This window comes from Onychomys torridus, chromosome 9, assembly GCF_903995425.1.
Source record: "Onychomys torridus chromosome 9, mOncTor1.1, whole genome shotgun sequence".
NCBI lineage: Eukaryota > Metazoa > Chordata > Mammalia > Rodentia > Cricetidae > Onychomys > Onychomys torridus.
In genome coordinates this window covers 48,409,606-48,436,019 of record NC_050451.1, presented here as the reverse complement: position 1 = coordinate 48,436,019, position 26,414 = coordinate 48,409,606, and the positions used below count along the sequence as shown (strand labels likewise).

The window sequence follows — 26,414 nt, the reverse complement described above, 5'->3', positions numbered from 1 at the left end:
AGTGTCCCTCCACATCCCGCTCTGGACTACATGCTGTCAGATGGGGGAAATGGCATCTACAAAGACCTGGTGTGCTACTGTCACCTTTGCCTTTTATGGGTGTGTCTCTGTCCCGGTTGGCTAGAGGACCAGTTCCTGTGATTGTCTAGGACTCGCTTGTTTGGTTATTGGGATACTCTTAGGTTAGGTTACAGTTTCCTTGCATATCAAGCTATGTTACAGTCCATTCCCTGTGTAAAGTCCATTTAGGGCCACATTTTAATACCCAAGTGCAGAGAAAAGTTCAGGATGAACAACATTAGAAATACTGAATATTATGCTTATGGTCAGAACATGTAGTCAAGAGAGTGCCGTGCCCATGTGGTGGGTAATCACACAGCAGCTTGGTTTTCTTTGCTTGGATAGCCAAGCTGAGGTTCTGGGTTGTAGACTAAGGGGGATGGGTAAGTAGGAAGGCCCTCTACACAGTCTCTCAGGTACCTGCCAGATTGTCAGGCATAGCTTAGGCACCTAGGGAGTTTGACACATTGACACTTGCCCTCTGCATGAGCTGACTTTCCTCTGCTTTGAAGAGGATGACGGGGCAGCAATTCATAGTTTACTTGACCTTGGGATGATGTGGTGTTTATTCCACTAACCAGTACGTGGTATTGGGGATGGAAGTTGGGGCTGCTTGCTACACCATTGTGCTATACTTATAGCACCCCACTATTGAATTCTTAACTCACAGGCCTTTAATTCATATTCTGCCAAATAACTGTTCCAGTGGGAATCAATTCTTTGCATAGGTAAATTTATCTTGATAATATCCTCATTCATTCGTGTGTGTAATATCTGGCCACATGCACTCTGTTTCCAGATGATGCCCGGTGTCTGCTTTCTGTTGCTGTGATAAACACTATGACCAAAAGCAACCTGGGGAGGAGACTTCAACTTACAGGCTAGAGTCTATCATGGAGCACTGTGTTCTTGCACAGCTTGGGTTCCCAAGCCCAGACGAGTACAGTAGGGGGTGAAAAAAATGACAGACACATGGACACAGAAAAGCTGTGGTTTGGGTGGTCTGAGACCTTGGTTGGAGAGGCCACAGCACCTTGGAAGTGCAATGTGATTATTATATAGAGCTGAACAAGGGGCGGGGGTAGGGGGCTGTTGCTGAACAGGGAGGTGGGGTTATTGTATACAGCTGAACAAGGAGATGGATTCAGCTAATCTCCATAGGAGCAGTTTCTGGAAGGGAGCAGTCTTCAGGCTGTAAACATCCAGGGGAGGAGAGAGCTATGAGAGCCATTTTTGAACACACTGTCAACATTTGCACTGGGCCCAGAGGAAAGTGTTGCCATCTCTCTGAGCCTGACCCAGGGAAGGCTTTGGCATACCCATGGTCCTTTATATGGCTGGGGCCATGTCAAAGAGTACACATGCAGTCAGGATTTCACTTTCTCCCTACAATGGAGGGAAGCCAGAGTAGGAACTCAAGGCAGGAACTGAAGCAGAGGCCAGGGAGGAGTGCTGCTTACTGGCTTGCTCCCCATGGCTGGCTCAGCCTGCTTTCTTATAGAACTCAGGGCCATCTGCCCAGGAGTGAGTGGCCCTGCTCACAGTGAGCTTGGCTCTCCTGCTACAACCATCAGTCAAGAACATGCACCAGAGACCTGCCTGCCAGTCAGTCTGATGGAGGCATTTCCTCAATTGAGGCTCTTCTTCCCAGGTGACTCTAGCCTGTGTCAAGTTGATAGAACTAAATATGATACCCAGGTACTGCAGAATGATTGATGGGGGGTGTCTTGAGTGGCGCAACCTGGTCAATGGTTTGTGACTGCTTTACACTCTGGTGTCATTAATTGGTGATGGCCTATCAGGGATGTCAGAGTTCCTGCTCTTGAGGATGAACTGCCCTTTAACTGATGACATTTTTTGAATTCCTAGAATTTACTGTTACTTGGAGCTACAGCCATCGAAGACCGTCTTCAAGCTGGGGTTCCAGAAACCATAGCGACTCTGTTGAAGGCAGAAATTAAAATATGGGTGTTAACAGGAGACAAGCAAGAGACTGCAATCAATATTGGTAATCAATTCTATAAAATTCCAGATGCTAGTTTTTATTGTAAAAAATGTATGTTTTCCAAGTGTTTTGGCAGTTTATAAATCTCTTTTTTGTTTCAAAGATCCACCAAAAATCCAAGGAAATGCTCATGTGGGTCTATTCTGCCTGTTACAAATGTACACACACACACACACACACACACACACACACACACACACACACACATCACTATGACTTCCTGGAAAGAATTAAACATTCTTAGGTAGAAAAGAGAATTTAAGAACTGACAATATAGGTTATTTTTGATGGCTTTCTTCCCTGAGTTTTCTTCCACAGATATTCTCACTAGGTTTCCATGTTCATTGCTACTTTTTATACTTACTACCAGTGTAGGTGACTTTACTACTAAGTGGGCCTTTTTAAGGGCTTTTCACATCGTCTTCCCCACCCTTCTTCACCACCTTGTTGGGGAGCATCACAAAGATGAAGAAAAAGAACTTCACATCAGAGTGACGTTGATAACGATACACATTTTACAGCAGTACAGTGTGATCCAGCTATACCACTCCCAAGTGTATTTCTGAGGGGGTGTTAAGTCATCATACCACAGAGACCTGCACGTCCATACTTACGGATGCACTATTGACAATAGCCTAGATATGGACAAGCCTCTAGATGCCCTCCAACAGATGAGTGGATACAGTGAAGGTGTTACATGCACAATAGTCATAACCTGTTAAGAAGGAAATGATGTCATTTTCAGGAAAATGGATGGAACTGGAGATTCTTAACATATTAAGACAAACAAGCCAGACTCAGAAAGAGAAGTCCACATGTTTCTCTAATAGGTAGAGTCTGGTAGGTATAAATCTAGTTGAACACACACATATGAAAGTTAACAGGGGAGCACCAGGGTGAGTAGGAAGTCTGAAGGGAGGGGAAGCCGGGATATGTAAGGAGAGGTCAGTCCTGCACAGGAAGTATGAGGAACCTAGATGTAAATATAAATATGTATACGTGCACATGCCCTGAAAGCAGAAGGGGACTATTTGGAGAGCGGGAGGAGACCACTGGAGGGGGGAAGAGAAAGGTGGTGAGGGGTGAAAATGAGCAAAAATGTATATGTAGAAAAATAGCAGAAACTACTATTGGTTGCTTACTTTAAAGAGTTGTTAAGGAAAATAGATAAAACTAAATCACTTTTAGGCTTTAAAAGGAGTTGAAGCTACTACTACTTAAAAATAAATCTAAATGTGCTCATTTCAATTAATTTTAAACCAGCTGGCTCTTTGGAAATATGGCTTCACTAGACCTGGCATTTTTGTAATAAAATGAATACATATTTTGTGAAACTTGTGAGCTGGAAATGTAACTAGTGGTAGAGAATGCTTGCATCGTGCACACAAAGAAAAAAAAATCCAAGAATTGTGTAACTTATTTATTCATGGATGTACTCTGTCCTAGCTTACTTTAGAAAAACACGCCAGAAACTCTGAAGTTAACGGACTGGCTCCTCAGATTAGATTCCTCAGGCTTCTAGCCCCTCACTCCAATGGCAGTCTTTCCTTCATGCCCGTCTCTCTGGAATCAGCTGTCCCTCGGACAGCCTCAGCTGCAGACAGCACCTTCCCAGGGAGTTGATTTTTATTTAAAAAAACAAAAACAAAAACAAAAAACTATTCAAATTCCATTTAATCATTTTTAAAAATCTGAAATAATTGCTAAAAATATGCACTTCAGGCTCCTGAACAGGTGCTGTTAAACTCACAAGAGAACAGGAACGGTTTTCATTGAGTCTCTGAGACATCCACAGTGGACTCTGGAGATCTGTGCTGCTGTGGAGTGGGTGGTTTTGGACAACAGTGTGGTGACATTTCTCTACAGACCTGTTACTTTTACTAGGGAGTAAACCTTCAAGCCTGTAGCCTCTAATGTGCCAGGAACAGTTTCCAATGAAGGGAACACGTTTGCTTTGCCAATATTGTTTTTTCCCTATATGTATGCAGACTAGTTTTTCATTTATTATTTCCCTCTGTAAGTTTCGTCTTAAACAGAGTTTGCTGCCGAGCAGTGGTGCCGCATGCCTTTAATCCCAGCACTTGGGAGGCAGAGCCAGGCGGATCTCTGTGAGTTCAAGACCAGCCTGGTCTACAGAGCGAGATCCAGGACAGGCACCAAAACTACACAGAGAAACCTTGTCTCAGAAAAAAAAAACAAAAACAAAAAAACCCCAAAACAAAAAACAACCCCCCAAACCAAACAAAACAAAAAACAAACAACAACAACAACAACAACAGCACAGGGTTTGCCTTGCTGCAACCTATGAGCCCCGACCATGGAGGGTATAACAACCTGACTGCTGCCCTGGGGTGGATGCCTTCTGCCTCTGACAGTGAGAAGAAAAATGTGGTTACCTCCAAGTGAAAATGTTCCTAGGATCATAACCTTCTCATTTCCCCATGTCCTAAGTGAAATACATCATAACATGTAAAATTGCAAACTTCAAGAAAGTATGTGACAGTCTTCTAGGAAGGGATTGATAGTGCTCCTAACACTATCCAGAAGGAGCCTGGAATCTACTGCAGAACATCTGGATGTCCATGCTCACAGGTGCTGAACTCCACCAGGAAAAAGGGCACTGGACTGATGAGCAGGAGGCGGAGTTCAACATGGATGGGTCCTTCCTACTCCATAGTCTTTCATCCCTAGAAAATCCAATGGCATCACCCAGGCTGTTTAAGTTAGATCAAGGGAACATCATTATTTCTCTTCTTAAAACTACCAGGCATTTTTATAACTAAAAGAAATGGAATCATTTAAAATCCCAAAGCCAGATGGACAAATAAACATGTTAGAATCCTTTTAAAAAATTAAAGACAGGGAGGTAACACAAAACAGTTTTGTACACAATTGCAGACCCATCTTAATGGCAGTGGTGGTTAGCCCTGAGTAGCTCTGAGAGTGGGTCCCTGGGTCTCATTTAATGTTTTAAAATGCTTTTTTTCCTCTTGTTCCTTCATAGATTAGCTCCAGAAGGAAGGTCTATATTTGATTTTTCACTTACAAAAGGAGGTATTTTGACTAATCGTTTCCCTGTATGTTGGGCTAACTCTTCATCCCTAAGGACTCCCCACAACTCCAGGCAGCCTGACTGTTAGAAGTTTACTGTCACTAATGTGAAAGGATTTACTGGAAGTATTTTATTTGAACAACAGCTGCCGAAGCAAGCTGTAATTTTTAAACCCTGGATTTCTGCTTCGTTTTTTATAGTTTGCAATTTAAGCAAAATGCTATTTGACAACTGAAGGTACACAAAGATGCTCTGGAGAAACCCATAAGTACTTTCTCTCCAGTGTGGTGGGAGGAGGGCAATGAATAGTAAGTGACAGTCGCTTGAATTTAAAGAGAAAGCTAAAGGCTCCCGAGGAGAAGCAGATGAAGTAAGCTGTTTTGTTTCATTTGGAAAATGAAGTTGGATTTTGCTCAGAAAATTATCATAGGCCACCTGCCCTCAACAGACCTGCGCTGTTTCACTGTTAACTGTGAGCATCCAACCCCAACCCCCCCCCCCCGTTTGCTACTCTTGATTTTTTAATGGTTTTGGATGAAATGAGATCAGCTCTTGGAGAAGAGCCAGGTAAAGAAGTCAGTCCCCACTTGCAAATTGAGGTCTCGCTCTTTAATCTAGAAATCTGTAAGACTGCCAGCCATCAGGGACCCAGAGCCATACCTCTGGGGAGACTCCTCCCCGAGGTTGAAATGAACAGCACACTACGAAGGCACTTATTCTTCTCACTACCTGAGTATGATCAACTCTCAGAGAAGTCAAAGTCTGTGGGTCTTAGAGCAGGACGTGATTTTAAGACAATAAAATAACATTTCACCCTAAGTAAATATTACCAACCTAAAACTCTCAGCTCTCCTAACTAGTGTTCTCCTTTGGAGAGAAAGTGGAAAGAGTAAGCTGGTATTTCCAAACATGCCTAAATCTAGATTCCTACAAAGACATGTTTGAAAGATTGGAAAGAATTTATCCTTCCTGACCATACGTTCTGGGATCATAGCAACACTAGACAACTAGCACTGTGGTTCGACATGATGCCAGCCCACTGAAGGTGTTGTGTTGGAGGTCCTCAGTTGTTTCCCTGAGAAGATGGTCAATGAATGTCTGCGTGTGGATGGATGAAAACCATTGGTAGGCATTATGATACAAGATGGTCTCATAGGCTACTCCAATAGGAACCAGAAGGTCCAGGCAAAGGCCCATGATCTAGAGAGTCAAGGAGCACAGGGCTTCTCACAGAACTCACTCAGTCTCTTAGGCTTCCTCAGGAATCTTCACCCATGGAAGTACGCGCTAAGCTGGCCTTACCTAGTGAGCTTCAAGAGTGCACCAACCTCATCTGTTCTATGAAGTGTTGTATTTTATTTTTATTTTATCTTATTTATTTATTTATTTATTTATTTTGGAAACTCTTTAGTTTTTCACCTGTCTCTGTTCTTCACATCTCTGTGCTTCAGTTTGACCTTTAAAGCATGGAATAACCACTTCCAGGTGTACCAGAGCATGGTACCTTGAGCATCATCAGTTACATTTACGAGGAACTGCTGCCTAGCTAGCCAGGCTCACAGTCTGCTACACAATTAGCATTTTATCATCCATTCATACTCTAATGGGTTCATCAGCCCCAGCTGGAGAATGCGGGTTCCCTAACTCCATTGCAGAGTGCCTGGCAACAGCTCTAGCCTCACATTGTAAAGAAATGCAAGTCTTGATTTTTTTCAACAACCACTAAAGGTTGGAACTTCTGCCATTAATGTAACTGGTGTGGCCTTAATTCACCTGGGAATGAGGGTTTATCTCCTCTGAAGGAACAGGCCATGCATTTTATTTGTATTAATAAATTAATTTCTTCCAGCCCTATCACAATTTCCCTCCTTGCCTCTCAGTCCATACCCCCCAAACCTCCCTTCTTCCCCCACCCCCCAATCCACTCCTCCTCCTTTCTCTTCAGAAAAGAGGAGGACTCCCATATATATCAGCCAGCTAGGGTATATCAAGTTTCAGAAAGACTGGACACCCCCTTTCCTATTAAGGCTGGATGAGGCAATCCAGTTGGAAGAAAGGGTCCCGAAAGCAAGTAATAAAGTCGGAGATGGCCCCTGCTCCCACTATTAGGAGACACACAAGAGGACCAAACTACACAACTGTAACATGTACAGAGTGCCTAGTGGATGAAAGACCTCAACATAAAACCAAATACACTGAACCTGGTAGAAGAGAAAGTGGGGAATGGCCTTGAACGCACTGGCACAGGACATAACTTCTTGAACAGAACACCAATTGTTTAGGCACTAAGACCAACATTTAATAAATGGGACCTCGTGAAACTGAAAATCTTCTGTAACATAAAGGACACCTACCTCAAGACCCAGCTATACCACTCCTGGTATATATATATACACCCAAAGGATGTTCTACCATACCACAAGAACACCTGCTTAACTATGGTCATAGCAGCTTTATTCATAATAGCCAGAAGCTGGAAACAATCTAGAATGCTAACATTTTAAGCTTAAAAAACAAAAAAGAGACTTTCCAGTTCTCCTGCTCTGTAAGATCCGGCCCCCATAGGCAAGATGGCCATTTATCCATATAAATCACTGTTGCTCACAAGATATTTATATATACCAGAACTTAACTTGACTAGGTTAATTTCTAAGGTATTATGGAAAATATACTTAAAAAGAAATGAGGCAGCTGGTAGAAGAGATAGTGGTAGAGCGTTAGAGTGGGGGCTCTGGGTTCAAACCCAAGGGCTGTAAAAATGAGTTTCAGAGCTGCTGAAATGGCTTAGGGGGTAAAGGTGCTTGCTGCCAAGCCTGATGACTTGAATTGTCTCTGGAACCCACATGATCCCTAGAACCGACATGGTGGAAGGAGAGAACTGAATTCTGGGAGTTATCCTCTAATGTATACACACACACACACACACACACACACACACACACACACACACGTTAAAAAGTTTTGATTTTTGGCTCTAGAAATTATAGATAGATAGATGTAGATAAACAAATGCTAAATGTAGACAAATTTCTAAGCAGTCTCATTAAATAAAAAACACGGAGCCAAATATAGGGGTGAAAGCCTTAGAGATCGGGGAAATAGGAATAGCCACCAGCCACCTTACCTCACCAGTTCTGTAGCTTCCAGATGCCACGACTTCCTGTCTATCCAGGCTTTTATTGCCTTGCTGTTCTGCCCTCTCATTGGCTCTTAGCCCATCTACCTCACTTCCTGGAGGCCTGTCTGTACATACCTCCAGGTCTCTATGGTTGGTACTGGGATTAAAGGCATGTGTTACCACGCTTGGCTCTGTTCCCTAGTATGGCCTTTAACACACAGAGACCCTACCTGCCAAGTGATGGAATTAAGGGCCTGTGCTACCACTGCCTGCCTTTTGTGTTTACTTAAAATGGCTTGCTATTTCCTCTGATCTCCAGGCAAACTTTATTTACTAACATACAAATAAAATATCATCACATTTCAGCACAAATAAAATATCACTACACAACAATCTCCAACATAACAAATGTTACCAAATCTACAAATGAGCTTTTCTTCTGATGTGTTCCACTAAGAAAATGCTGCCAATAAAACATGGACATCCAAAGCTCTAAGCACCTCGATGTCAAGTTGGTATAATATAAACACAGTGTTTGTATTGGAATGGTGAGACAGCTCCATGCCCTGCATTCTCCACCTCCATTTTAAAGGCAGGTTCTGAGAGAGCTCTGCAATCTCTTTACATAGGCCCTGGGCCAGAAGTCAAGAACCTGAGACCGGGAACACCTTAGGCAACCTTAATCCAAAGTTTTAAAATCTTAAAAGCTCCCAAGTCCAAAACTGATCAGTTTCAGATTTTGAAGCATTTTGGTTTTTAGACTTCTTGACTGGAAATGCTCAACCAATAATGTGTGCAAACATTTAAAAATTAAGGTATGCTTTGTATACACATACTTAAAAATAACCTATGAAATCTGAAATGTAACTAGTCTCAAGCACAAGAGGCTCACTCTGTACTAGTTTGGTCTTTAAGAACAATGTTACTCGGGTCTGGGGAGATGGCTCAGTGGTTAAGAGCACTGGTTGTTCTTCCCGAGGACCCAGGTTCAATTCTCAGCACCCACATGGAAGCTCACAACTGTCTGTAACTCCAGTTCCAGGGGATATGACACCTTCACATAGACGTATGTATATATGCAGGCAAAACACCAATGTGCATAAAATAAAAATGACTTATTTTGAAAAAAAAAATGTTACCTTGAGAGATTCCAAGTTACTTCTTTGTATAATTAATACACTTTTTGGATATGGCTTCAAAAATATTTTTTATCAAAAGCCATTATTTTTGTCTTTATAATTTGTCATCTGAGGTACTTTACCAAATATTTCTTTTTAAAAAATGACAATCCTGAGTGAAGTTTAAGGTGTACATTCCAAAATAAACAGGTGAAAATGTTTATTGTTTACAAAAAACCAAAAAACAACCCACAAAAGATCTTCCTGGTCTTATTTTCTGTCTGTTTTGAGTTCTACTTTGTGTCTGTAAGGGGTAGTAATTTTTTTTTCTAAGAATCATGACCTCATTAACCCCAGGTAGTTAGCTAGGTTTCTTCTACCAGCCATGATTTCTCTCCTTTCAGGTAGATGCTAAGTCCAAATAGACAGCCGTTGGTGACTGCCGAGATATGAGTGCCGCTATTGCACTTTGAAGGGTATTTTGCCATTCTGGTCATCGTTACAGTTCATTGGCATCACAGCTAGATAGGACTATTGATTGTTTCCCCCACATGGATACTACATAGTATTTTCTGATACTATGGAAGCTAGACTGCAGGAACGAGGCTTTCAGATTAGATCCAGCTTGAACTTCTGAGTCTTGTGTTGGAAATGTGTGCTCATCAGCACTAGGAACTTAGTTGCTTTCAACCTCTGAGAGGCAACTGAGGGCAATGGTGATAGCCTATATTGTTTTGGGGGTCACTTGGCCTACCCTGTTCAACAACTCAGACAGAGTTTGCTCATGCATCATGCTGGAGTTTTTGTTTGATGTCTATAACTCTTGTGGGGAGTCCAGAAGGCATGATTTCATTTTTAATATATGTATGTGTGTGTGCTTTAATGCATTGCATATAATTTAATTTTAGGTAAATATAAAATAATAAAGTTCTTTGGGGCTTTGTCAGACATCCTTAGTGAGAGGTAGTTTGGTTTAAGGACAAGATTGAAATCATTGATTCTAATTGGAAATACTTTCATCTTAAATCTGTATTTTTTTTAACTTAAATTTAGTTTTCCTTCTTTAAGTGGAGATTGTGTTGATCTTTTGGCATGAGAAGGACTCCCTTGGTATACTAGTATTCCTTGAAACTTTTGAGAATTGCCAGCTAATTAAACATTTGAGAATTTCTTACTAACATAAGAAAAAGGTGATCTTGCTTATGCAGTAGTTATGCTAACTAGGAACATAGATTCCACTCATCTCCTAAAACTGTTTGCTGTTATTTTAGGTAAACCAAGGTTTGTCTTAATGTTATACAAGAACAGCCAGAGCACAGAAAAACAAAACAAAACAAAACAAAACAAAACAAAAAAAACCAATCCTACAGAAAATTGGCAAAGTACTTATTTTAGCCATTGGATATAATGACCTTACCAGCATGTTCTCTTTAGGCTGTTTGCAAGGTCCACAGTGAGTTTAGGCTTATGCCCCCGGTCTTCTAGTCAACAGGGACAAGGTAGACATGAGGAGGAAGGTTGTAAGATGGGTCTCTGCATATGTGTAACCTCAGCTTCAAGTGTGGTGGAGACAAGAGGATGTCTGGGGCTTGTTGACTGAGAAAGAAGGGGTTCCAGGTTCAGGGAAGACCCTATCTCAATGAAATGGGAGAAAAGTGGTAGAGGAGGACTCCAGAAACCCTTTTCTGACTTTCACTCAAGTGCACAGGTTGGGTATTGCACACACATGTGTGCATACACTCACAATACATGAATAAAAAAATTAATAAACCTTTAAAAGAGAAGAGAGGTTATCTCAGCCATTGAACTGAGAATTCACACGAGAACGAAGTTAACATGCTGTCCCTTCTCCATTTCAGGGTATTCCTGTCGATTGGTATCACAGAACATGGCCCTAATCCTGTTGAAGGAGGATTCTTTAGATGTAAGTTGCTTCCCAAATTTTGTATCAGATATAGCTGTAGTAAGTTATTTACTATGATTATCAGTTAGTTTAATTTTTGTAAACCTACCCTATTTAGTATGTCTTTATAGATGGATGCCATAAAGCCTCATCTCTAAACATCAAAATGTTGTGGGCTTAGAATATTACCTCCTGGTAATATTGTACTCCCATAGGACTGAACATTTAAAATGGGTCAGTTTTGATCTTGGTTGGCCTTGTTGACTCTGAAATTTTACATGGTGTAATGACATCTATTATGATTTGCATGAAGTGGTTATGGCTGATAGTGGAAGTTCCTCAAGGTGTTCTTTTGGATAGATGCCTCCCAATATAGCTAATAGTCAAGTTCTGGTAGTTGCTTAGTTTTATGCACTTAATTCCTCTGCACCAACAGATCATGGAGAATGGAACACCATGGGTACCAGAGTGTTTTTATAGGCATGTATATTCCTGGGTGTGCTGGCTACTTTTATATCAAGTTGACATAAGCTAGAGTCCCTGAAGAAAAGGGAGCCGTGATTGAGAAAATGCTTCTGTAAGACTGGACTGTAGGAAAGCCTGTAGGACATTTTATTAATTAATTAATGACCATTGTGGGAGGATCCAGCCCATTGTGGATGGGGCCATCTCTGAGCAGGTGGTCCTGGGTTCTATAAGAAAGTGGGCTGGGCAAGCCATGAGGATTGCTCCCATCCTTGTTTTTGGTCATGATGCTTCATCACAGCAATAGAAATCCTAACAAAGGCGCTGGCTTAAAGTCCCCTGAGAAAAATGGGGAAATGTAAAGGTATGGCTATAAGAAAATGTAAGGAAACCCCTCTACTAAAGAAAGTTGGAAATTGTTTAGAGAAAATATGGAAGTTCCAAAATTGAACTTGAAGACATAAAAAGTGAGAGCAGATTTGCAGCTGTAGGGATGTGGGGCCTCTGCTCACAGTGTCTCCTGCAAGGAGAGCACCACAGCTCTCAGGGGCTTACGGTACCATTTTATAGATTACCCAAAGAACAGAGACTTACCTGTGGAACCGGAAAACCTCACTTTCTAATATGATTGGATGCTGTTGCAACCTTCAGATCCACAACAATAGAGACAGGGTATCAAAGAAAAATATCCGATTAATCTCAGCAATGGAAAAGAAAAATTCTTTAATATAGGATTGGCAAACCAAATCATGTAGTACAAAGAAGATATATTATGCTACAAAAGCATTCATTTTCTTTACCAAGTATATTATGCATTTTAGTTAGGGAAATCCTTTCATTTTTAAAACTTTATTAACTGAGAAAAGAAAAAAAAACAGAATTATTTTACTTGATGTAGGAAAAAGACAGCACTTATTTATGGCTACCTGTTGGGGACCAGCCCCGACCTATTGAAGGGTTCTTGGGAGGAGTGAGGAATGAAGAAACATTAGATAGAAATATAGACAGAAAGAGGGAGAGGGAGAGAGAGAGAGAGAATAGCTTCAGAAGAGCTTTGGTTCAATACCCAGCAGCCTTAAGTTTATTCATAATAAGCCTTTTAGACATCAGCAAAGGGAGGGGCAGAAGACCTACCTCCCCCTTCCAAGGGCGAGGTATAAAGTACCAACAAGTGTAGACCCTTCAAAACACCTGATACCCACACCTTTGGCCAAATCATCCTATTATGCAGCCCTGCTGGGCAAAGCAAGCTCAGACTTTCTGACCTTGAGTAAGGCCTTACTAGGGAGCCTCTGTGGGCTCCCACAGCTAACCACCAGGAAGAGTCTTGGAATCCTGGCAGGGGTGTAAGCCCTATTAAGCTAATGTAGTATGCCTGTCAAGACCTAATCCAACCATCACCCATCAAAGCTCATGGTGAAGTGATAGTACAGTTCTTTGGGAAGGCAACCATAACACAGGCATGTCCCTGTCACATTCCTCTTAACAGTATGCTGCAGGTACCTGGGTCATTATGATGAGGGGTTTTAAGGAGTGAAATGAAAAAAAGTTACCTATAATTAATGGTAAGATTGGCTATGTAGAAGTTATAAGAGAAGCAATAGATGAATCATAATTTGGATCAAAAACTGCTTGCTGGGTATATTTGAAAGAAATAAGCATTAAGGACAATTGAAACTCCTTCATTCTGTCTTTTTTCCAGTTGTTTCGGGGAAATCTTTCAATCCTGTTTATAATTTTCCATGATGTGTCTAAATTATTGGTAAACGTGTTAGATGTTTGATTTTCATGTCAATGAAATAATATTTGAGATATCTGTGCAGTTTGTGTGTCCGGTTCATGTTTTTGTCTTCTTTTTTTTTTTCCAGGCAGCTAGATTAGATCTAGACCGTGTTTGGTATTTTGGTGGCAGACATTTTGGAAGTTTTCCCACTTTTCATGTGTTCTTAAGTGCTGCATAAGCAGGCATCTCTCAGGTTCACGCCTACAGACGAGAGGGAGCCATGCAACTATATTTAATACATCTAGACGAGCTCAATTTCTCTCCAAAGTGTTCTGGCACTCTCACCTTGTCCTTTGTCCCATGTCCTCAGTGACAGAACCCTCAAACCTTAGCACATGAGGGATGTGTGCTAGGATTCTCTGTCACATGACTGCATCATCTAATGAAAGTGAGTGGCGCTGCTTCCTGACTGTGGAGGGGAAGTTCCCAGGGGGCCACTTCCCTCTGATTCAGGACTAGTCTGCTGGGCTGTATAAGGAAGTACCTAGTCAGTGCTTGAAGTATCTCCTCTCTTTCAGTATCGTGGACTCAGTGTGTCCTGGCGCCCTTTCGTGGGCCTGCTGTGTGCTGGTGTGTGGCTGTGGTCATTTGTAGGGTAGTTCTCTCTTTCCCACCCAGATGATGAGCCTGGAGTCTTTTCTTGTCTCCATTCTTCCATAACCAGCTAATGAAATAGAAATTTGAAGAGCGGTATTTACTGGAGCCTCCCTTTGTTCAAGTTCTCCATGTCCCTCACGGTCTCCTGCTTGGGGGAATCTATAGGGATGGAAGCAGTTCTAAGGTGTTTTGCCTCTGAAACATTCACTTTTTATGCCTCAGTCATGAGCACCAGGAATCCCTGTTTTTTGTTTTTTAAATTAGCCAAATCCAATAGGTTGAGTTGGGTCATAAGCCACAAATGACTGTGTCAGAACCATGTACATGTGGCTCCCATTGAACTTAATAATAGCTCCTTGACTCCTCCTGCAGCTGCTGCCCATGTCTCCAGCAGGGATCGGGCTCCAGGGTGGTGCAGGTGGATTTTAAGCAAACATGTAGAGATTAAATAGCTAATTGAAAATGATTTTGCAGAATAAAGCTGAAGTCTGGCGTACCCTGAAAAGGAAATTATTGCAGACATACAAATAGCTTACTGTTCATTTTAATTAGAGTTTGAGTAGAAGACAAGATTCAACTGATAAATCTCCTCCAGACTCAAGCAGGACTGAAAAACCCAGCATTTGTATGGAAATAGCAGACTTCGATGTCAAACCGGATGTAGAAACCATTTTATTTCCTCTGTTTTAATTGTTTTGACTTTAGTAATATAGTTATTATCTAGTGGTCATGTGAAATTAAAAATATATATATATAGTTTAGTAGATTTTGTCTTTTCTTTATTCACAAGCCATTTACAAAAGTAAACATTGTGTTTTAATTCCAGGAGTTGATTTTTTTTTTTTACACTTATTTTATTACTTGATGTATGTGACTGGTATTGAGTATTTGGTATTTTAGTAATCTCCTTTGAGAAATGACAGGATTACATAATGAGTAGGGAGCAGTCTGGATAGTTTGACAGGATAAAAGTGAAAACGCATGGTCTGTCATAACTCTTGAGGAGCAGAGACAGTACCAGATGCTCTCTTGCTGATCCTTCCTCCTTGAAGGGATCTTGATTTGGCTTTCTATAGTGATTGTGTTTATGGGTAAATTTAACTGATTAGTTTTTGCCAGAGTTTTGTCACGTGCCTTATTGAAATTGTCAAGGTTTAATTTTTTTCCCTTTGGTTTTTCTTTCTTAATGCTGAGTTGGAAAAGTTAGAGCAGTTCTGGGAAACTGGTGTGGGATTCAGTCCCTCCTCAGCTTTCCTCTTGAGTGTTCCCTCTTTAATCTTAACGCACACATTGCCATCCAGTGTCCATGTAAGAAGCTGGAGAAGGGTATGAGGTCTGTGCACATGTCGTACAGCATCCAGGCTGTGGTGCACACAGACGTAATGCCTGTTTAATCAATGACTTCTGCTGCTTGATGACTTCCTGTTGATACTAATTCATGCATTTCCATGCTAGAGACCATAGAAATTGCTTATTGGTCTATAAATTATGTGCATGTCCCCGACATGTAAACATATTCATGAAACTATCTTACAGAAATGTGTTTAGGAATTGAAAGGTCATGTCTAGGAATGGATAGGGAGGCAGTTTCAGAGGCTTCTCAGTGTGCTCAAGAATTGAAGATGTTGATGGCCCCAAGTAATTTATTGAAACTTAGATCCCTGGTCTTGCTACCTCTAGGTATAAATTATAATTGACAATACTTCTGACCAAAACTTGTCATTCCTCGGAGAGTTTGTAAAGTTGAGATAGAAAGAGAGATTGAAACGTCACTGTCAAGGCTGACCAAGACTGCTGGATCAGAGAGCACTTTCTGTGTATGTGAGGGATGATAAAGTGGGCTTCTGCTGAGAAGTGAGGGCAGAGGGAAGTGTGGGGCAGCCTGGGAAGGGAGGATATGGAGAAGTTATGGCCCTGGCTCGCCCTTCATGGGAGTGTTGTAAGCGCCTAAAATTACATTCTTCCTTCCCACTTTTTTCTTTATTATATTTTAAAATTACGTTTAAAATTTATGAGCAATGTATTTTTGTTATATTCTTTTCCTTTCCCCAAGTCCTTCCAGATCCTTCCCACCTCCCTGCCCACCCAGTTTCCTATACTTTCTTTCACAAACAAATAACAGTAGTAAAGCCCCACAAAAGAAGAGCAATCAAGAAAAAATAAAAAATAAAAATAAAACCACCACCAAACCATAACAGTAGTGAAGGCACACAGAAAACATGGAGTCCAAGTTGTATTGGTCACCTATTGCTGCTGATTAGACTCATGTCCCCGTCTTCTGGGAACATGGGGGGAGAAATTAACCTAAGAATCTGCCCATTTGTTGATCTAGTTTCCTATTTCTTATTTTCCTGAACCCTTTTGTAACTTTCTCACCATTGTCCTGTACTGCTAGGTGTCAAGCACACACGTTATAACCTACATTCTCTCCAGCCAGGGGGTTATGGACAGAGACTGTCAGTTCTCGTAGACCTCAGACTGAAAGCTTGTTTCTTCACTAATGTTGACAGTTACCAAACCCAGTCCTGATATGTAAAAATGAGTTTTTGTCACTTAAAAGGCTGGAAGAACAAGTTACATTGCTGATGAAACACAAATTCCCTTCAGGGGCTTAGAGATTTGTTCTGTTGTCGAGACTGGAAACGGTGACAGCTAATTCTCCCCCAGCTTTGATAACTTTGAGATCCACAGTGAGGGATTGGGGGAGATGGATCAATGTGTAAGGTGAGGGGTTCAATCAGCACCCACCTGGAAACCAGGTGCAGTGACTTATGTGCATGATCCCAGAGCTGGGGAGGCAAAGTCATCCCGACCCTGGGACTCACTGGCTAGCCAGCTTAGCATCCAGGCCAATGAGAGGTCTTGTCTCAAAAAAGAAGCCATACAGTTTCTGGGGAACACTACCTGAACTTGACCTGTGGCCTCTACACATATGCACACACATGTACAAGCATACACACATGCATTCAAGCACACTCCACATACATGAGCACCCCCCCCCCCAGCTTAGTTTTGTCCTGTGAATGGGTCTCAGTGAAAACCTCCCTGAGGAAAACATAAGAAACGGTCAGTATTCATGTAAAGTTGTATTAAAAGCATTGTATTACTCATTACATTTTAATAGGTGGAGGAGATTCATTGTACACAGTAGTGGCTTCATTAGTAAAGACATTTTTATTCAAGTGTATCTTGATTTTCCTTAAGGATCCAAATGCAGACTCTGAAATGATGAAAGGGTTTTCCCTCCATTTCTTAATTTATGCAGGACTTGGAAATATGAGTCAAAACCAGAAAAGTCATACGAATTTACAGAATGCCCATTTTCTGCATAGTTTTCCTAAATAATCACTTTCTGTCAGTATGGCCAGTTTCTCTTTGCTCTGGGTCTGCCCCTTGGTGACATTAGGACATTGGACTTCCATTGACTGACATGGAGGTACACAGATCTTGCTTATGTTGTAGGATGTTTCTCCAAAGGTCCCGAGCCTATCTTTCCACTTCTCCCCGACACTTAGTTCAGTAGTGGAGCTGGAGGCCTCTGCATCCTGCCAAGGTGTGTGACGCACTGCTCGACTGTGATAGGTTCTCTGAATGTTTGGGGGCGTCAATAGCTTGTCCTTAAGGTTCTGTTTGCCTGCCCTCCTTCACTCTTGGATAGCCCAGGCTCTGCTAGTGTGAAATAGTATTGCTTCCAAACCATTTATGAATTCGCCTGTTTCTCACACTGGAGGTAGCTCTCCATGGAGAGTGTTATCAGCTACTAGGTGTGTTTTGGCTCTGTATGCTGGTGTACAGCTTGCCTTATCCCCTTTGCTGGAATGGAAGCTCCTTTGTTCAGTGCTCTTCACCCATGTGTAATGATGAGCATTTTAAAGGTGTCTTTTTGAGGATCACAAATTACACAGTAAAAGCTGGTCAGCACACAAAAATTGAGTAAATAATTTTGCTTGTGTATAAAACTTTAGCAGTCATTTACTTAGCAGATTCTACCTTACAAATATAATAATTTCAGTTGCAATGCTCTCAAGTTACAATACCTTTAAGTGATGTTTCATGTTAATGAGCCTTTCCATCCCTCAAAGGTGGCTACCCTCTCCTTTCATTGACTACATCCAATAGGAAAGAGATGAAAAATTAAAGGCAGCCATTAGTGGCATAATTTGAAAGAAACATTTGGCTGTTAACCATTAAAAATGGCAATTTAGAGATATGCAGCAGGAAAAATGAAAGACCCCATCTCTCCAAACCAAGGTGGAGAGCAATAGAAGAAGAAATCTCATAGAGCTAGGAATTGAACTCGGGGCCTCATACACACTAACCCTTAACCATGGAGCTACCTACCCAGAGCCTTATCTTTAAAATACTTTGTGCCAAGTGAGTGTTTCAGACACTTTCTGAATTGAATCCCCAAGGAGATGTTATTTCCTGATAGAAAACTGTCTTGCTCTCTCTTGGTGTTACCGGTGGCCATGCTTCTGCAGGAGAAGCAGCATGGGCTTGCGTTCCCTTAGTCCTGGGTTCAAGGTAATGGTACTCATGGCTTTGGAAGACACTCTGGTGAAGGACTAGAATTCCTCAGCCACTTACTCGTTGCTTGTAGGTTACTACGAAGAGCAAAGAGGAAAAGGAGGAAGGAGAATATGGACTCTGCCGTCATGTGACTGTGTAACAACCTCCAGTGACTGTACCTGTGGGCAAACATTTTGTCTCATATTGCGTGCGTCTCTGTGTAATTTATATTTTGCTAAGTTATCAGGTGACCCAGGTAATCTTAACAAGATAATTTAATGTTTTAAAAAGCACAGACACGGTAGGATAGAGCATAGTGTTGGAATAGTGTGCTTCCAAAGCACAAATTACAGTATTTAAAAAAATTCCATGCTCTGAAAGCAACGGAAGCATACACATAGTCATATGTTTATCAAGTGAGTGATTGGCTGTTATTAGTTGGATAAGCACAAGCTGTGTGAACTGTACTTGTCCAGGGGTGGTCTTGTCTCTGAGCTACTTTGCAGAAAAATAGCCAATTTATCTGAATAAAGTGATTGGTGCAATTTTCCTGATGACTGGTCCTCTCCAGCTTTTCAATCCTATTTCAGCTCCTGTATGTTTAACCGAGGATATGATTTTAAAAATTAATTTCTTCCATCTGTAGGCGTGTGTTGCCTTTGGTAACCTTGGGTTAGCTAAGATCTGTAAGGTCTTTTGCATGTACATTTTCTCAAGAGATACTAAAGAGTTGTGTTTTTCTTCCCCGGTATAAGGAAATCATAGCCACAGTGGCTTAATGCAGTCAGTTTTGTGCAGTTGTGTTTTGGAGCAAAGAAGTTGATGAAGGTAAGAGTGGCCAGTCAGAACTGTGGTAGAAGGGAAAACAAGCTCCGTCCTGGACCTAGTGGTTGACTATCCTTACTAAGTAGAAGATTGAGCCTTGCCAGGGAAGTTGGATCCAGAGCCCTGAGAAGTGCTAGTGAATGAGAGCGAAGCTTCCTACCTCTCTGTCTGATCCTTTTCTGGAAAAGAACAAACGCGGTCTTGGAGAATATCAAATATTTATAAAAGGGTGAAGAAAGGTAATACTACAAATGTGCCTTGAAATCCACAGCCCTGTGCTTCTGCATGCTGGAGGTAATTGTCTTAAATTATGAGTGCTACCACACTGCTTGCACTGCAGCTGCTAATTGACCCTTTGGGTTTTAAAATACACAGGCCTAGGCAATTCAAAGCTTATAAAATTATGCCTTCTTGTGGGAACCAACACGGTGTGTTGGAGCAGTGAACAGGGAAGGTTTTTGGAGAAGCAGGGGTGATGGGGGTCTCCTTACAGCCTTTGCCCTTCACAAACTGTGGGTTGTTAACATTTCAGTCCACAGGATGTTTAAAGGGGCGGGGGAGGCTCTTGTATCATTTACCTGTTACTTTGAGTTCTGTGTTGATCTTCTAAATAACTAGAAATTAGATAAAATTACTTATGAACCAAAAGGTCTTGGTATGTAGGCAGTTGTTTTAATTTAACCCTTGCAGTGGCGTGTTTGCATTCACACATGGGGCTGCTAGGTTTGATAACTTCTCAAGGGTCACACAACCAGAGACACGACCACCTGCCTCCAATGTGGTTATTTTATAGTCTCCACCTCAGCTTTTCTGGTACTCCCAATATTTTATAGAACAGAAAGGATGTACAGAAGGACACTGAAATGGACCTCAGTTTAGCTGGCAGCAGATGAGTGAATGAACTCCATAGCACAAGTGACTTGAAGGGTAATTAAGATTCTAGGTGAAAGATTACTTGGGTTGGATAAAAGAGAGGGGGTGGGGTTGATTTCTTGGATGCATATATTTGTTTCATAGACCGTGCCTCTCACTTGCCTGGAACTCACTAGGTTAAAAATCCTCTATTGCCTTCCCAGCATTGAAATTATGTGTACATACTACCAAGCCTGTTATTTTATATATGTGGTTTCTGGGGATCAAGCTCAGATTTGCTGGCTTGCAAGACAAGTTCTTCATCAATTGAGTTATTGTCCTAGTCCCACAGAGAGCATCTTTAGGCGGGACAGTTAAGAGAGCCCTTGGTGACCCTCTGGTATTATTCAGTTCATTATCTTCTCACTTTGACCAAAGATCTAACACAGTTAGGATAAGGGGAAGAAAGACTTATTTGACTCATGGTTTCAGAGAGCTCAGTCCGTGGCTGCTGCCTTGTGCTCTGGGGCAGAACATTGTGGCAGTGGGAGCAGAGAGTCCAGTCTATGGCTGCTGCCCTGTGCTCTGGGGCAGAACATCGTGGCAGTGGGAGCAGAGAGTCCAGTCTATGGCTGCTGCCCTGTGCTCTGGGGCAGAACATCATGGCAGTGGGAGTTGATGCTGTTCCTCATTGCAGACAGGAAGCTGAGAAAGAGAAAATAGGAAACTGCTAGTTCAAGACATAGTCCTATAGGGCAAATCCCAATTGCCTACTTCTTCTAACTGAGTCTTGCCTCTTACTTTTCACCATGAGCTGATAATGCTGTTATATTATGAATCTGTCAGGGGATTCAATCATTCACTGCCAGATAATCATCTCTAGAAATGCCATCACAATCATACCCAGATATATACTTCCCTAATCTCCCAGCAGTTCAGTCAAGTTGACAATCTAGGTCAGTGGTTCTCAACTTATAGGTTGCAACCCTTTGGGGGTCCAATGATGCACAGGAGTACTTAAGACCATTGGAAAACACAGATATTTACATTGTAATTCATACAGTAGCAAAATTACAGTTATGAAGTAGCAACAAAAAAATATTTTATAGTTGGGGATCACCCCAACATGAGGAACTGTATTAAAGAGTCACAGCATTAGGAAAGTTGAAAACCACTGTTGTAGATTGACCATCACATCCCTTTGCAAACCCATTACAGGGGCACAACAAGAAATCCTCTACCTAAAAGCCAGGAAGGGAAGAGCTTGCTAGTCACAGAAATGCTTTGCTCCTTATCCTTGACTCAGCCCCTTGAATCTAAGAAGCAAATGTCTGTTGCTTATGTTGCATGGTCAGCACACTTAATTATGAAAACCTGAGCCAACACAGGATGGTGTGTTGCCATTGATTAAGAGGGTGTGTAGTCCGCGTTCTGTCACCATGGAAACAAAAACTCCGAGGTAAGCAGTTTATGAGGAAGGATATTTATTTTGGCTCACAGCATTAGTCCAGGCTCATTTGGCCTGATTGCTTTGGGCCTGTGGTGAAGCAGCACTCCACTGTGACAAGTGTGCAGGGTCAGGCAGAGCTGTTTGTATCCTGCCAGCCAGGAAGCAAAGAGGCGCAGGAGGGGATCCAGTCCTGACAGGCCTCACACCCTGAAGGTGCCACCACCTTCCAGTTAGTTGCCAAGCCTTTGACACAGGACACTTTGGGGGATGATTTTGGATCATCTGCTATGTTCATAGCAAATGAGGAAGCCTGGTATTTCACAGCAAGCCTTGTCTAGCTGAATGTCTTGTCCATGGTGAGCCATGCTCATGTACGCTCTGTCTGCCCTGTTGGATTCAGACTTGACAACGTGCGGAAATATCATGAGCCAGATGCAATGGGATTAACAGTGAAAGTCATGTTGGGGGCCAAGGACACTGTCTGAGGAGCTGAGTTGTCTATCAGAAGGTTGCTTAGGGAACCTGGGCTCCGGAGGATGCTTCCACCTGTGACTTCAATTTTTATGGCATCAGCTGCACAGCTGTGTCTATGACACACTCTTGCATGGCGCACTCCCAGGTGGCCTCCACTTTTGCTGACTTAGAAAACTGCTGTCTGCCTCTAACAATCTTTATAGTCTTTGACTTAGGGCCTCATATTATTATTACTTTTTCTGATTCAAGTTTTTGCCTTAATGTTAATTTCTGCAGACAAGTTACAGTTGAGACCATCGGTGCAGGAACCATCCGTTTTCCTTATGATGATGTCACATGGTTTTTCCTGGGCCCTTGGATTAAGTAATTCTCCTGAATTTCAGTCTTGAGCTGTCTCTCTACGATCTCAGGCACTCCTCTGAGCCTCTTCTGCAGCCTACCTGTGCAGATGTGCTGCTCCCTGCCTGTGTGCATCTGTTCCCTTTCCCTCACTGTCCCTCACTTCTTCCCTCCACAGCACTGTCTATGTGCTAGGGCTGCAGAGAGAGACTACCCCGCATTGGGAGATGAAACAGCAGAAAGTTACCCTCTTATTACTCCCAATATCAAGTGTATCTGTTAGGGTTCTCTAGTGGAACAGCACTTACAGAAGGAATGTTGTAGGTTGTCGTTGGCTCTTTTGGGGGGCCCGCCACCAAGCTCCCAAGTAAATTACACTTGGAGGCTTATTCTTACTTATGACTGCCTGGCCTTAGCTTGACTTGTTTCTAGCCAGCTTTTCTTAACTTTAACATCCCGTCTATCTTTTGCCTCTGGGCTTTCCCATTCTCTTACTTCTGTAAATCTTACTCTTACTCCATGGCTTGCTGTGTAGTTGGGTGGCTGGCCCCTGGAGACCTCCTTCCCTGGCTGCTGCTTCTTTTCATTCCTCCATCCCTTTTCTCCTCCTATTTATTCTCTGCCTGCCAGCCCTGCCTATTTTGCTCTTCTCCCTGCTATTGGGTGTTTGATTCTTTATTAGAACAATCAGGTATTTCAGGCAGGCAAGGTAACACAGTTTCACAGAGTTAAACAAATGTAACATAAACAAAAATAACACACCTTAAAATAATATTCCACAATGAAGGAATCTTTCTCTCTCTCTCTCTCTCTCTCTCTCTCTCTCTCTCTCTCTCTCTCCACACACACACACACACACACACACACGTATGTATATGGAATTTATTAGAATGGCTTACAAGCTGTGGTCTAGCTAGTTCAACAATGACTGTCTACCAACAAAGTTCTAGTTGTTCATTCCATGAGGCTGGATGCCTCAGCTGGTCTTCTCTATACACCAGAATTCAAAAGAAACAGGCACTAATGCTGGTGAAGGAATGGACTTGACAGTGAGGGGGAGAAAAACAGTCAAAGAGAGAGCAAGCTTCCTTCTTCTGTGTCCATTATAAAGGCTTCTGGAAGAAGATGTGGCCCAGATTAAAGGCGGACCTTCCCACCTCAAAGATCTGGATTAGAAGTGGGTCTTTATACTCCACATGATTTAATTAAGAAAAAAAAAATCCCTCGGAGGTGTACCCAACCATTTAGGTTTTAGTTAATTCCAGATATAGTCAACCTGACAACCAAGAATAGCCATCGCAGCCACGTGTGGGTGATTGGCTTCCTCCAGGGATGTGAAGGAAGACCTGTGGCAAGGTGCCCTAGCTTCTGGGGACCTCTACCCTCTTTGGTTTGTAGATGGCCGTCTCCCCCCAGCATCTTCTCATTGTCTTTCCTCTGTGAATAGCTCTGTGAGGATTTCTCCTCTTCCTAAGGGCTGGGTAGGCCCTAATGTTTTTGTCCTAACTACTTCTTAAGGCCATAATCTGATAATACTGGTCTGTCCTTCAGCATGTCTGTTACTGTTGGACATGACCCACCCTGGAACCCTGTCCATTCTTCATAGTGAGCATAGACATTGTATTGGAAACACCCTGAGCCTGTGTTTGATAAGAGGATGGACCATCTCTTATGGATAGCGCAACCATAGGTCAGTTAGAAACTGTCTTGATTTTTTGGTTGACTTTATACTGTGACTTGTTTGTTACTCTCTGTAGACCACATTCTTTCTGAGGACCTGAACCAGGAGCAGTTCTGCAGCTCACCCTGGGTATTTAGAATGTGCTCAGAGTCATGGCTGCTGTCAAGGCCCCTGGTGGCCGTGGGTTTCTGTAACCATGTCAGTCAGCATTGTTGAACTCCACAAAATTTGATTTATAAAGGAAAATAATAAATTAATTCTTATAATCAAAAAGTATAGGTGTTTAAATATTCTAAAAATTAAACTTTTATCCAGAATACCTGAGTGGTGTTCTTGGGACTGCTAGATGATCATATAAAAAAGACCCAATGGGAATTATGCTTTCCTTTTAGATTGTCAGTTAGATATTGATGTCTGGTTGTGACCTCAAAAAACAGAATCTGGATTTCATTCAGTTTGGCCCATAATGCCCATCCCCACCAGACATTGCACCAGATACCCAGGCACAGGCATCTGTTGCTGGAAGGTCACGGCCAGTAGACAATGACTTCAAGTAACTTCTCTTGCAAAGGTTTTAGGTGTCCGGGCCTTATACAGAAGGCTCACGTAACAAACAGCTGATTGCAGTTACATTTCCATCTGTAAAGGAAAACATGTCAATCAAACAAAACATCCCAATCAAGATATGGAGAAGACCATTTCCCCTGATTTTATTCTTCTGTGGTGCTCTGGAACAAGGTACAGCCAGCTGTAAGATTACTAAACAGGACCTACGTTAATCATAATGTCAAAGAATTTTCCTCATTAACCTTGCCTCCTAATGTTCCCCACGGGAGTGTAATTGAAGAGACCTGATGGCCGACTTCTGAACTCACCCTGCCAGTGGAAAGTGTCTCAAGCTCTTAAGCCAAACCATCAATCTTGCTAATGCCTCTGATGAGGCTGCCAAGGGTTCTTTGGATGGCCTTCTTGCCTGTCCCCTTCCTCTTCTGAGGCCAATATACCCCAAATATTTTCCTAACTACGCTCCCAGTAGGGATTATAGCAGTACCCACAGTCTCTCTCTTTCTGTTATAGATACGGCATCACTCACATAGCATGCTCCAAGGAGGCATGCTGTCATCACAGGCTTCTCTTACATTTTAGACCTTTACCATCTGGCAAGTTTGATCATGACCCCTTCGATTGACCCTCCTCTGAGTCACTCGACTGCTGCCCCTTCTGCATTGCCCCTTTTGTTGTACCAGAAGCATCAGAGTGGTCTGCACATCTGAACCCCTACCAGGAGTTAAGGTAACCCCTGAGAGAGGGAATGTGGGACTAGGAGTTAGACATAGGGAGAGGGGCCATGACTAACAAACATGGTGAACTTTCAAGATGGCTGGCTTCTTCCCCATCCTCCTGACCTGGGGCAAAAGTCTGCAGCTTAAAACCAAGACCTTGTGGGATTTTCTTCCCTCCTTTGGGGCCCTCCAATGATGGATTGTCCCAACAAGTTCAAGGCCAGATGGGACATGGTTAAACAACAGTTGTGAGCCAATCAGTATCCCTGTCTTCTTTAAACTGACTAAAACCCTAAATCACTCCAAAGACTTTAAAACTGCCAGCCCTCAGGGAGAGGTCAGGCTTTGGTTTCTCGAGTACCGCTCTGCTTTGCAGAGGTCTTACTCTGTGTGTGCCTACTACATGTTCTGTTTCTTCGCCTCTCCCCCAAGCCTTTTGTTCCCCCAGCAAAACCCAGAAATCCACTATAATGAATTCATACATTCCATTAGCCTCGTTTTCATACTTTGAAAAGATGACCTTAACTGTATTCTTTAATTAGTTTTCCAGTCTTGAATGTACAGTCTTCATAAATCACTCTAATCCTCCTCAGAAATATTACTTCAATTTAAAAAGGAATAGTTGAAATGTAAGTATCTTTAGCTGAAGGCCTGCTGAATGTTTTGCTCCAGGTAATATGATGTGTGTAGTAGACCACAGCTTTCCAGCTTTGGTGGAGAATGCTTGGCTGCGGATATGTAACCCACAGAGCAGGCCTAGGTCATCTGTGTGCCTCCTTCTGCCATTTCTCTCAAGGGCATCTCCCTTCCTCCCTCCCACACTGCCCTACCCCCACCTCTTTAGACTAGTGGCCTCCATTTTCCCTTGGCCACAGGAAGAAATGCCTCGAGGTGCAGTGC

The 26,414-nt window shown here is 42.3% G+C and overlaps 1 protein-coding gene across 3 annotated transcripts in view; it reads left to right on the top strand.

Annotated features, from left to right (window-relative positions):
- The window catches only part of Atp8a2 (ATPase phospholipid transporting 8A2), a 574,910-nt gene that overhangs the window by 179,355 nt on the left and 369,141 nt on the right, over positions 1 to 26,414 (top strand). For all 3 annotated transcript variants that reach the window (XM_036199222.1, XM_036199220.1, XM_036199221.1), the window contains exons 23-24: positions 1,930 to 2,068; positions 11,213 to 11,277. In XM_036199222.1, coding sequence (XP_036055115.1) covers positions 1,930 to 2,068; positions 11,213 to 11,277 — 204 coding nt within the window. The remainder of the gene's footprint in view (positions 1 to 1,929; positions 2,069 to 11,212; positions 11,278 to 26,414) is intronic.